Source organism: Actinia tenebrosa, unplaced genomic scaffold, assembly GCF_029948245.1.
Source record: "Actinia tenebrosa isolate PJP-AT-01 unplaced genomic scaffold, QUT_ActTen_1.0 PGA_scaffold4__44_contigs__length_22323623, whole genome shotgun sequence".
NCBI classification, from domain to species: Eukaryota; Metazoa; Cnidaria; class Anthozoa; order Actiniaria; family Actiniidae; genus Actinia; species Actinia tenebrosa.
Window position 1 is genome coordinate 7,199,136 of NW_028292581.1, and position 13,942 is coordinate 7,213,077.

Here is a 13,942-nt window from a genome sequence, read left to right on the forward strand (position 1 = left end):
CTTGACCCAACGGAGAGTCAGAAGTGAACCTGCTCCACCTGAAAGACTTCATAAGATATTAGAACACTAATATCATACTATGGACTCTATAGTATCTGTAATCTGTTTTGTTCTGTCACTATTACCAATAGTCACTTCTCAAAGGAAGAAGGGGAATGTAGCGTGATCCGACGACCGCATGTATGATACACTATTCACAGGCATCCCAAACGAGGTTACTGTTTGTTGTATAAGGGAATGTATGCGCCTTATGAAGAAGATATAACAATAAAATGTTTCGCTGAACAATTTGCTTCAAAACTTGCTGCAGTCGTTGCTTGAACCTTGTTCAGTTTTCTGGGGAAGTTTCAGCGCGATTTGGAGCCGTTTAGTGGGATTTTTCAAAATTCGCTCATTTAGAGGACGAAGTGAGAGTTTTGAAAAACGGTGCTGAGGCTCAGTCGTCAGCAATTAAAAACGCCACAGGAAGCCCATCACCCAATCCAAAAGCGGAGGGAAGACTTTGCAACGACTTTGCAACTATATAGGAACGCTATGGAGGACTGACTAAAGAAAAGGCTCCGACAAAACCATCTACCCTTCAATGGACACAAGAGAATCTGCGGAAGTTCTCGGAAGTGACGGAAATGGTCTGCTGCCTATGAATACATTGATAGAACGATCTAAAGCTGTGTGCTACATCCAAGCTATTGTCAAAGATCCCAGGACAAACAGAGATCTGCTGAGGTAACTTGGAACAAAAAAAATCCAGTTTGATTCTAATCTATTTTAGTTTTAGGTTGTTAATAGTCTGATTATTGTGACCTGAGATATTACAATTGAATTTATCTGTACGTTGATGAGCTAACGGCTGATAAAGGCCTTTGTTTAGACCCAAACCTCTGTTTAAAACAACTAACAACTAACTTTAAATCACTTTGAATCAGGAATCCTGACTACAATTTTGGAATGTTTAAGCTCAAATAAGCTTACAGCACTTACATCTCTAGCTCTAGTACTTAACAAATAAAACAGCTTTTCTGTAGGGCTGCTATGACGGCACCTTCTAACCCTTGAAGTGCTTTATTACTGAATGGAGCATGGAAAAAGGCTGCAGTTATATTCGTTTTATTATAAAATTACTAGTTTTGTTTCGGTATTGAAATCATTTGCACAAAAAGAAAGATGGTCGCAGGATCTAGCAGCATTTTGCATCATGAGGATAGTGTCAGTACTGTGCTCCGTTCATAATATAGCACTGCTTTCAACCAATCAGCACGCACGCTCTACTATACCCAATATATAATTATATAATAATTATATCTAAGGCTTGGCAGTGGATTCTACAGTACAGTGCTGATCAACCAGATTGAGTACCATGGTATATTCACAAATAACCACATTTTATCAAGCGAGATGGAGGCTAAGTGGGCAGAGGCCATCTTTGGTTATGATAATATAAATGAGCTGGGTAAAAGTGTCTGTTTGAGACCAGATTTGATATTCAGGACAAATAAGGTTAGTTTGATTGTGTATGCCTCACAAGTCACTTGTGGGGGTTACATGCCCTCCTCGTTTAGGATAAAGAACAAAATTAGAATGTATAAAAAATTAGTTAAATTTTAGGAAGCCATAATCACTTTCTAGGTAATTACCACCCCCCCCCCCTAAAGTGGTTATGGAGCACTTCAATATCAAAATCCTTCATATAGAGTTCCTGATAATATAATACTCTCTCATTCAAATTCTACTGTTTTAATCCCTCACCCCTCCCCACTGTGACTTTACTTTAGAAGGTAAAAATTGCCTTACATCAAAAAGCAATACTATACTATTTATCATGTGCTGCAACGTACAACTCCAACCTCAGCTGGGAGCTATTATTTGTGGTCACTGAACGGAACTGTAAAATGCGGTATTCTAGTATATTTTTCATTAATTATTGATTGCTTGTAAAATTGAGTATTCTTATATATATAGAGTAGTGTTATAAATTATGCGTTCAATTAAATTATTCCTGCCAAGGGCATTTGATATTTTTCTCTTATTCTCTATTCTAATATATATATATTTATTAATTGCGAAGGATCTGGATTACTCCTTTATTGGGGTTCAAAGAGAAAACATCGAAGCTCTCCACCTTGGGATAATACCCATCCAATTCGAGCCAGAACCTAAAATCAGTGTAGGAGATGAAGTCTTCATACTACAGCATCCTAGAGGAAGGCCTAAAGAGTTCAGTCATGACAAGATTATGACAGTCATGCCTCCATTTGTGTATTACAAAGCTGATACAGAGACTGGTTCCTCAGGAGCTCCCGGTTTTCTGGAAGTTGAATTTGGTGGCAATACACCAAAAAGGGAGTGAATACATACTGAACTACAACAACTACAACAAAGGAGTTTTGTGCAGTGAAGTGCTGTCTCATCTGAAGACAGGAAAATGTAAGGAAGTTTGAACTCTGGTTTTCTTCAAATGATATTTTGACATAAGTCTTTTGTTTGGAGATTGTGAATTTAATAATTTCTAAATTCTTCAAATAAAAAACCTTATGTCGATCTAGGCTACACAAACAAATAGCAATCCATAGGGATGTAGCAGCTGACGTAAAGGGGGCTACTATTGACCAACATTTTTTAAAATTTCCTTTTTTACATTAAAGCTTGCTAAGCTAGCATATGTTGAACCAACCAAATAATGTTTACATGCCCTTGCAAATGATAAAGTAATCTATACCTTTAACGATCACACTGATTAATTAATAATTATTGTCTAGTATACAACCTAATATTTACATTGTCCCTGTTCTACAGTCCTGTTGGTTAGAGTGGCAGTGCATGTGCCCATATCATTAGTTAATTTTTGTTTTGTTTGATAAAAATATCTTAAATGCTTTATTGTTGTTACAAATTGTATAACCAATATGTAATATATTTCTTCTTTATTTAGATACAAGGCCTACTGCATTTTCCATACAAGATAGTCAGGGGGAAGAAGTTGATGAAGGTATGAAAATATTTTGGTTATATGGCCAATAGCACTTTAGGTATATGTACCTGAAGTAAAGTGCAGTATACATTACATTAGAAATGTTCAAAGTTATTTCAAAAGTTTAGTTCAAATAAGAGATTGTCAGCTTATATAAATATTTTGAAAATTATAAAAGCCATAATTAAATAAAATTTACACTAAATAAATAATATGTATAGACAATAGAAACAGAAGTTCATTAAGTATATTCTTTTTTTCCTCAAAACATTTAGTTTACAAAAATTGGTAATTGCAGTCATGGAAAACGTCAGTTTTACTTGACAGTCTGTAGCCAATTTTTCTTTCCATCCATTAACAGCAGTTGTCTGGCTTTGGATGGGATTGAATTTCTGGGCATGGTAATGTAAGAATCTGAGGGAATATAAGATTTAAAATAAGAGCCTTGCGCATACATGGAGTGAGAGATTAATTCATCTATGCATTCTTTCACAGATGGTACATTTAATACCTACACATTGTTTCTACAGATTGCATACCAAGAAAGAGACAGAAAATGGAAGAGAATGTCTCTCATTCACCATCAGAAGAGGAGATGGAGGAACTTGCCCAAGAAATCATTCCAATTTGGAAACATCTTGGTAGAATCCTTGGAGTGGGCAACAGTAGAATAGAAGAAATATCAAGAGACAACATAAACTATTCAGGGATAAGAGAAAAGGCCTTCCAGATGCTTTTGTCTTGGAAAGAATCAAGTCCTAACCCATCATATGGTGCTCTGGGAAAATCTTTAATAAAATTAGGAAAACACAACCTTGCACACCAGTATTGTCATATGTAATATGATGTAACAGCTTCATCTATTTGGTTGAAACCTATGGTTTTTAAACAACATATATTTATTGAAAAAAAGAGGATAGGAGATGACAAAGAATGAAAGATTAACCTATTCTTACTTTTGACCTGTATGAAATACAATCAGAAACCACAACCAACCAAATATTATTGATTTTTAATGTACTTTTACTAAAGCTGCTATAAGTAGCAAGGGTATTGTCTTAAACTAAAATATATACACTAACACAGTCTTTCTGGCATTTGTCATTTTGAATTTTTTTCTAATTTGATTGTAAATTGATTGTTAATTTTTATTTTTTTGGTCATAGTATATCTGTCTTTGGAAATGTCTTTTTGCAACAAATGTACTCTCTCGACCTGGTATTTTTATATGTTTTGTAAATTCTTAAAATCGTATTTTTCTATACTTATTTTTCTATACCACACTATACCCCTATGAGGTGAATGTTTTTACCAGATTAAAATATTGTAGAAAATGTGTTTGTGAGGTTACTCTCATAGCAAACATTCGTAACGATGTATATTTATATATGTATTTTAAAGTTTTAAAACTCTAAGAGTTTTAATTAAAGTATATTACGACTGTAAAAATAGAAAGTAAAAAATGTATTGAAATAAAAAATACTTTATATCAAAGCAAAAGTGTCTCGCTTTGTAATGTAAAAACATCACTGAACTAAAGATTATGTTATACTATGTATGTCTAAATTTGTAAATCTAGCACATTTACGCTATCGATTTTAATCTGATTATTGTCTATAAGATTGAAGTTTCATAAATTAATTGTATTAGAAATGCTTTTTCATAAAACATATAAAATGTCGTTAGGAACTTCAACATTTCCTGGTTTGTCCGACCTTGTATTTTATTATTTACATTATTTATCTTGACCATCATTGAGTTCTGCTAAACTCAGCATCAAGTATCCTTCCCCACGACTCGAACATCAAGCTTGCAAAGAAAATCTTTCGGAATCTCTTGAGAACTCTTTAAACAACTGTACCTTCCCTGAAGCCACCTTCTTTTGACTCCATTTCTTCCGTAGTTCAATATAGCGATGTTTTTCCATGGTATTCCATTTTCTTTGTCCTGATTAACACATATTTGATCGAGAGTCGAGCACTTTTTCTTCCAAACAAAGTCAAGGTTCATAACAATATTCCTCCAATTCTTAGGACACTAATGATGCTTGAAGGAGACTACCTACATCCAAATACGCGAAAATAATCGACGACACCTCAGTTGGCAAAGAATTAACGAAATCCATGATGTTTAGCGTCCATGTACAAACGTTCTTTTGTTTTCCTTTGTCGAAGAAGTACAAAACCAAGCCAATGCATTAAAACTCTAAGCTTTTGCTAAAAGAATCTTTTACATCTACCGATTTTCTAGGAGACCCAACTTCCTTGCTTTGTTTTTCATATTCCTGTGCATGTGATAGGGATTTTTTTACTGGGAATTTTAAAGTGCCTTTGTTGCGGTTTTACTTTCGATTTCGTTTTGTTGTTTACATCGCGTCTTCACAGCTGATGATATGTCACTTCCTGCCGCGAAGTCTCGACCTCGTGCATCACCATAGCAACCATCACGCCCGCGTATTAACCATCCAGAGGTTTCGCATACAAATCTAAAAGCCCTTGATATGTATGGTCAGCGCTTTACTTCAAAAATTAGATATATACTTCATGAAAAATTTATTTGCATTGATCCTTTCTTAGGATACGAATTAAATCCGATACATGAAGTATAACGCTGCATCTACCTAACGATTGCAAAGTCGTCCATGTGAATGGTGGTGGTTGTTTTGAAATCACAGGACGATGAAAATTCAAGAACTAAAAATCCTTCTGAGCGGCCATTATATCTTGAATACCTTGTCGTGCTGTCTATATCCAGTGCTGAAGAGCTTCCAGCCATTCTGTACGTGGCTTTTTCCTAACGATGAGTGCGAGATGGAATGGGTTAGTGATTGTGATGATTTATTTACTACTTGTATCAAACGCGTTCTTATCTTCTGTCTTCTATTTTCTTTAGAACTCCACGCTAAGGTTTTTCAAATTTCGTTGTGTTATTACTGTTTGTTTGGTTTCTTTATTACTAAATCGATTGAGTTTATTTGAACCATTTAAAATCAAACTCTGGTTAGTGTTGATGCACTGCCTGTCATCGCATCACATATATTTTTAACACCTAACTCGAGGAATTTATAATTCCCCTTTATTTTCAGAAAGATTTGGAGCTTCTTTGTTTTCTGGCAGTTGTCTTGGCTGTGAAAAACAGAAAATTAAAACCAGGTATTTATTTTTTTCTCGTTAAATCTGGAATTATCCATGAATCAATATTTTTTTGAATCATTGGTTTGGCCATTCTTAAATGTAAGTTTTATTATATCATACTATACTGGATCTTTTTGTTCCAAATCTTGGCCAAGAGTTTTTTAAAATAATTATTACTAATGAAATATCATTTATCTGTGAATTAAGGTTTTTGTATTATTTGAATGTCTTTTTGATTCTTCTTTCAGCATCTTGGCAAGAGTTTATGTCCATGTTATTCATGCTTTGTAAGATTTCCAACTTTGTTCTGTTCGTGAGACAAGACATCAGACTTGGGGTGCTATATCTTGTCATTTGTCTGAGTAGGTATCATCAGTACATTTTTGTGGGGTTTATAAAATATATTCAAATTATAGACCCCTTGCACTAATTCCTTATCCGGCGCCAAAGCAATAATTGATGCGTTGGAAGCATTTCCAAGAGAGTAAAAAAACAAAAGCATTCTGGCCATTGTGGTGCCATTAAAAATGGATGCTATGCTAATAAGAAATATTTTGTTAAATGGCACCAACGTTCCCCCGGGAGGCTGCAATGACATAATTTGCAATCGAAGAATAATTAAGTTTTCTTCTCTTGAGATTTGAAAACATTTCTTATGTAAAATTGTTTTGTCCCAAAGATCAATGTCACATGCAGGGGGTCTATACAATGGTTTTGAGTCATAATATCTTAAAAATATATAGTTATGCAATGTTATCCCACTTGTCATTCTTAGTAAAAGATTTTCTATATACTAGAAAATACCTCATGGAATATTGTATGATATGACACTCAAAACCATTGTATAACTATGGAACTATGGTACATATTGATCGTAGTAAGCTTGAAATGGCTTTGTAACATTTGATTTTTATTTGCATCAAAATTTGCATGTCGTTATCTAAAACAACAGTTGCTAATTTATATCATTTTTTCTACAGTACTATTCCTGATATTTCCAGAGCCTGCTTATAAAGGACCGGACAATGTTAGATACTTTAGAGGACCAGGGCTTGATGTAAGATGGATCATTTTAAATGCTTAATTATGTTTTCCTTTAAAAGAGGGTCATTCTTCCTGTAAATTCTACTTTATTTACAGACTGTATCTTAAACTCGTACATAGTACAGTTAATACTATGAACGACAAAAAAAAAACAAAAAAAAAACAAAAAAACAAAAAACTAGCTATAATGAGGCTGCATAAATGGTGAAAGGACAAAAAAAATCCAAAAAGTAAATTTAAAGTCAAATTCACTTACATGTTGTAGCGTCAGTGGTGAAAACTGAAGTATTGACTAAAAGTGCTAAACTGAATTTATAGTAGCCATTCCTAAGGGATATCTTATGGTAAAACAAAAACAAAGAAAAGCATGCAGAAAACTAAAATTTGTGCAATACATTCAAACTAGCTCATGCGGATCTTACACTTCCAATTAAAAGTTAAATATTGAAAATATAGACCCTCTTCATTCAAAAAAAAAAACACATTAAATATAGAAAACATATAGACACTCTTCATTAAAAGAAAACACATGAAGAAAATCCATTAATTTCTGCCAAAATCAATCAATTATTTATTTAGGAAGAGCTTCTGCACAACCCAAATGTTACATGGATTGTAGAATTCTATGGTCCTTGGTCACCACAGTGCGTGAGGTTAGCACCAATATTTGCTAATCTATCCCTCAAGTAAGTAGACATCATTTTGTGTGATATGAGATGTAAAGTGTAAAGCATGAGAGTAAACCAAGATAACATAATAAACACAGCTTTTTCCCTTGAAATTTTATTTATATCCTACCCTTAAAGGTTTATCCACATAGCTGGTTCAGAACTGAGTCCTGCGGGTTGGGTCGCTGGTTCAAGTCCTGCATACGCCACATATGAATAGAGTTTGTTTGATGGGTTGTTCTCTTGCTTGCCACGAGGAGATTTCTCCAGGTTCTCCAGCTGTTTTCCTCTCTCCTCAAAAATGTAGTTGTAGTGAGTGTTGAGTGTGTTGTAACATCAAGCAACTAGCTAGGGAGACTCGGCAACAATTTCCTGTGTTATGATGTGAAATGAAAAAAAGATTTATTTTTCATTCTTAGAGTTCACTTTAAATGTTCTTCAACTCTAGAAAATCAAGTTTAAGAAGCTTAAGAGACTCTTTAACTAGTACTCAACATACAGTATAATGTATAATGAATAACACAGTATTAGTAACAATACGCAGGTGATTATAGAAAATCTCACATGCTGATTGGTCAAGAAACTCACACTATCACAGGATAATCACCTCGAGTGAAAATCCAAAATGGTGGCAAGCCGCTTTGTTGCTGTTAACAGAAAAATATGCCTTTTTTCTTCTTCTTTTCCTTCTTTTGAAAGAATCACCTGTGTATTTATACTAAAACAATTATTTGCCTCAGGCTCAGTGATTATTGGGTAATATTTACCTCGCCGCTCGAAGACTCGCGTCTCGGTGAACATTCCCTGATAATCACTTTGCTCTTCGGTGAATAATTGTTAAATAGTCTAATTTTTTGGATGATTTTCATTTCAGATATAGTTGTGAGTTTTTAAAGTTTGGCAAGATAGATGCAGGAAAATATCCTGTAGTGGCTAAAAGGTAAGAATGACTGTTATTTATTTTTACTTAGGGAAAATATCCACACATTCTGACATATATCAGGTTTTTCTCTTTGCAGAACCCAAAAACCTGTCTAATTTAGTCTATGAGAAAGTTTTGCCTTGACTTGCCTTGACAAACTATTGTCAGTTCAACAGATGTTTAAGGGTTTAACAAAATTGACATTTAAAATATATTTTAGATCCTCTTTTTCTACCACCCAGAAGTTCATAAATCTTTTTTTTTAATGATACCTTTAAAATAATATTTGGCGCATTCAAAATCAAGATCCTTTAGGAAACTAGTTTTGTCTTTGTAGGCCTTTTGACAAATAGTTGTACTCAAGAAATTTAAATCTTCCTGAGCACGCTCTAAAAAATCTCATTCATGTCTTAGGAAAGCAAGACTTAGTTTTGAGTTTTGAAGAAATGAATAATAATGTAACCCCTTCCCCTCCCCCTCCCCCTCCCCCCACACAAAAATTTTGACGTTCCCATGTGCCCTAAGAGAAAAAGAGGTCACCTCTGTCCTGTAGAGTAGATTGGATATGGCCATTACCGATTGTGCAGTGTTGCAGCCAGTTCATTCAGAAAAAGAAAACATTCAAGAAAATATTTCTCATAAGCTTCTTTATTTAACGCTACTGTGGATTTGGTTCAAATTTTGATTGGTTCCAGCTATTTACAAACAAATTGAATTTCAACAGGCATCGGATTGATTCTTCAGTTCTTTCAAAACAAGTGCCTTCAATCCTTGTATACGAAGGAGGCAAAGAAACAAAGAGAAGACCAACAGTAAACATTAAGTCAGTTGTTGCTCCATATTCATTTACAGAGGTAGGGGACTATCTGTTAGTCGTAAAACCGAGAGTGTGTCATGTTTGTGTGAAAATCCAGGAATTCTGCTGTGGGAGGGGGGGGGGGGGGGAGTTTGAAGGCAGTCCTTACTATGATAAGAGATTTCATTCACAACAGAGGGAGGAGTGAGGGGGGCTCTTTGACACTCTCTAAAATCTGCCAGTGATTATTGGTTTTCATTGAGTCCTAATTTGTTTATATTATGATGATGATGTTTTTTTTTCATAATAATAGCATATCGCGATCGTAAATTGAATTCTTTAAGCTGATCAAAAACTATTTCACTCCCAACAGGAAAAGATTTTACGCGATTTCGATATCGAAGAGTTGTACCAAAATGCGAAAGAAAAGGAAAGAAACTGGAAAAAGGCAAACAAGAATAAAGAAGAGAAAAAAGATAAATAACTGGAGACTCTGGCTGATTACCTTCACAGCTTGGCGCTCTGTCGACGAGGACAGAAGAGGAGAAAAGAATGATACGTTATTCAGTGCACATTTTATTAATATGTCGATGTATCATTATCGCTTTTTCAGCCTGTTTTTTTATTTACCAAAGTAATATTTATGGCCAGTTGCGCTCGTGCGAGTCAAGTTCAACCATGGATACTACACAAGGCATTTCAGTCCAGGGGCTTTATTAAGTTTTGAAATGATAGAAGAAGGTCAAGAACTAGCCGGAGAGTTGAAGTGAAACTTTTTACAGATTACCAAAGAATTTTGCCCTTTTACGGGAGCATTCCTCGACCCTTAGTGAAACCCCTGTCAGTCCTTCTGTAACTTTCCCCGCGACACAAGTTTTCGTCGGAGTAAAAAGCAATTCGCGGGAAACATTTTCGCAAATATGTTTGCAATTCGATATTAAAGTTTCGCTGTGTAGCAGGGAGTGTGTGGGTTAATATTGGTCCTACTTTATATACCTCTGTTATTAGTAAGGTACCATTTTACCTTATACTTTTGTGCAGGGGAGATAAACCTGAATGCTACCAAGGGACGTCTTATTTGAAACTGTCTTATTGCTAAGAAATACTTCTAAGTAGATAAGAGTGATTTTATGGAATAAAATAAGACGTTGGTTTCCTGGATGTTCTTGTAATCTTTTTATCAATGGAATTACCAAAGAAAGGTTGGGAGTCAGTACGAAAACCAAAAAACCCGGAGTAAGTCACATTTTAAGCCACAATCGATCTAGGTACGTCATGCAGCCGGAAGGAAGCATGGCATTTGTAGAAATAAATGATGTACTCACGTTCATAGAGGTACGTGTGCAGCTCCCGATTAACAGACCGTTTAAAGTTAAATATCATTGTCTGATTCTGGATTTTGGTTACAATTAAGTGTTGCCAGTTCTACCTCTACGCCATCTTTGATTTCCACTCCCACGAAAACCACAGAATTACCGCAAAATTTGCACGTGTGTATTTAATTTAATCTCGTTAGAACTCTTAATCATTTCACAGTTTTTTCTAACGGATTTCCTTGGGGATAATTGGATTTGCTTATACTTGTGGTGTTGGTACTTGAGTACTGCGGTTAGTGTACGTGTGTTGCTCATATCACAGGGTTTGATAAATTACAATTGATTACAATTATTTGTGACATTATATTTAGACTTATTATCGCAATATGGTTGTATGCCGCACATACATAACCTTCTTTCCTGCACATCCTTATTTTGTGTCTAATTCATTTCTACCAGAAAACTATTTTCTTCGTGTAATTTCAACGTTCATCAGTACGAAACGCGTACACCATTTACTGCCGACTTCTCGGCTCATTCGTTTGAATGATGCAGTTGTCTTCGCAAACATACGCAATGCCATGCTCATCAGTCCAGGCTCTTTCTATTCTAGTATTGTTCATATCGCCTATATCGTTCTTATGCGATATATGGTCAAGTAAAAACTGAGATCGCTGTAAATCGCAAATTATCGTCGTTAGAAAATGTGCGCTTTCGATTGCGAACGTCTCATATGGACAGGGTCTTAGATACGAGAATTAGGTACCCTGATTTCAGTGTGCAAACAGTTAACACTAGTTTAAAATTTAACACAAGTCCAGTCTGTGAGGATGGCTAAATAAAATGAATTTCTTTGCATATTTTAATCACGAACTAGTTAGTACTAAGTTGAGAAACGCTTTTTATGGTATCGGGTGTTCTGGAAATTGTGCAGTTCTGGAAATGGTGTGTTCTGGAAAAGGTACTAGTATTCGCCCATAAATGTTTGGCAAGACTCGATCAGTTAACTTCCGGACCGATTTGATTTTGGCCTTTGAGAATTATCTAAATGCGATGCCATGTTTTATTTGACTTGTTAGGCATGCAGGAACCATACCTAGTAGTAACTATTATAAAATATATGAGATATAACACGTGTGCTGATTGGCTGGCTACCGTGTTTAAATCAGAGGACAGAGACACGCTGGTGCAAATTCGCTCAAAAATATTTTATGAAAAGCAATATACGGGTGCTTGTGTCTCTGTACTGTGATATAAACACGCTGGAAGCTGTGGAGCACTCCAAAAGTAGGAGAAACACCCGGCTACGCCTCGTGTATCTAATCTTGCTTCTCTAGTGCTCTGCAGCTCCCAGCGTGTTTATATATCATATAAGCGCGCAAAGCCGCCGAGTGGAGACGAAGGAATAGTATGCATGCGTAAAAGAACACCGAACACCTTAGTGTGTTGTACACGTGCTTAACGAGACTGACTGACGCGGCAACGACATCTTGACTACATGTTAAGTTTACCATTTATGAGAACATTAGCTTCTCTTTAACTAAATTCTAGCGACAGATTTTGTGTTAGAAACTAATTAAGCCACAAGGCACAGTTCATCAATCATAATTATAGCATAGTTAATAGAGGGGACTATCATTATAGTCATACGGTTAGGCATCCAAGAAATATTTGCTTCCAATTGTTTTGCTTAATTCTATATTCAGGCCTGAAGATTACTCGAATTTGAGTTTCCAAGAATCGAATTCCATAGTTGCATAATGTATGAAATGGTATGAATGAAAGCGCCGGCTTAGTCTATGGACAAGTCCAAGTCGGCGTGTTCAAAGAGCTAAGAGGTTGCAATTTCCTTGATGGACGTTCGAAAAACTACACAATCCGAAAAAGCTGTTGAATTGGACAGACTTTAGTTTGATCTCCGGACTTCTTAAGGAATTAGCAATGAAAAACGCCGTTTGTCAAGACCAACGCTTTACCGAATTGTTTTCGATATAAAAGAAAATCGTTATAAATTACTGAGTTTCATAATAAAGATCAAGTATTTTTGAAACCGTAAAGTAATTTTAGTTGAAAAACCGGTTAAGATGAAGGAGATTGGAGTTTTGAGCTGGTTAAAAGATTCGCTAATCCTTTAAACACAGAGCTATGTCAATTTTTGTTGGTAGTTTGTTGGATAACCGTGTAAGATATCAATAAACGGTTGTGTCAACAGCAAAAACTAGTTTACGAGATAAACAAAGCTAGTTTTTTCAAACCACTTAGAACATCATTTTATTTTTCACCTAGCAAATTTGCATTTCTTAAGAAGACCGCTTCTTTTTGAGTAAACTTCTTTACTTAGGTAATAAACTTTATTTCCGGTTTCATCGACTTCGCAACGAATTGTATTGAGTTAATTTGAGCGCCATTCTTTGTGCTTTCGAGAGCTTATTTGAACGAAAGTGATGAAGACCAAACGCAATTCCATTTGACACCTTTTGAAAGCGATGGTCTTATTCACACCACTTGACTTAATCATTCACTCAAGGTCACTCGAGTGAAGTATCGTCTTAATTGATTAATTGTGTGATATATGTCAGCCATTGTAACCACCGCTGCTTAATTACTTGACCATTTGGTTTATCATGGAAAGAACGCCCCAAAAACGCCCTAAAACGATGCTAAGAACACGAGTTCCTTTTTAATCCGAACTCAGGAACAGCGCGAACGTTTGAGAGGTCGATTCATTGCGAGCCGATACCGCGTTCATTTGTAAACAAACCTCTGAATCCTACACTTGAAAAAAAAAACTTGTTGACAGTTGTAGTAATTAAGCTACAGGGTTCCTTCGATAAGAGGACAATCTTAAAAATCATTAGAACTTTCTCCACTGATTTTCTATTCAATGCCTGGATGAGCTCTTTTTAATATGTTTTCAATGTCAGGTCCTAAACATTCGTTTACTTTTAGTCGAGACTGTTAATTTAGGATCAGCCTCGTTTAATTATCAGTAAGTCACTTCTAAAGAAAAAATCTTCCTAGCCCTCGCTTAAAAACATCTTGATAAACTTTAATCTCCTTTAGATATAGCATTTCGGTATTTTAATACTGTAGG

General features: G+C 35.3%; 1 protein-coding gene and 1 non-coding gene across 2 annotated transcripts; both read left to right on the forward strand.

The window, feature by feature from the left end:
- The first annotated feature begins 477 nt into the window (after window positions 1–477).
- LOC116293707 (uncharacterized) lies at window positions 478–4,531 on the forward strand. The gene is made up of 5 exons (XR_016121190.1): window positions 478–726; window positions 1,308–1,497; window positions 2,066–2,424; window positions 2,930–2,986; window positions 3,499–4,531. It is a non-coding gene; the product is annotated as an uncharacterized LOC116293707 (transcript).
- Window positions 4,532–5,493: 962 nt separating this feature from the next.
- On the forward strand, window positions 5,494–10,693 carry LOC116295599 (thioredoxin-related transmembrane protein 2-B). Its single transcript, XM_089037032.1, has 8 exons — window positions 5,494–5,787; window positions 6,054–6,120; window positions 6,351–6,464; window positions 7,083–7,159; window positions 7,726–7,832; window positions 8,689–8,754; window positions 9,461–9,590; window positions 9,906–10,693. The coding sequence occupies exons 1-8, from the start codon at window positions 5,647–5,649 to the stop codon at window positions 10,014–10,016; spliced, it is 813 nt and encodes a 270-aa protein (XP_088893158.1). The 5' UTR covers window positions 5,494–5,646; the 3' UTR covers window positions 10,017–10,693.
- The last annotated feature ends 3,249 nt before the right edge of the window (window positions 10,694–13,942 follow it).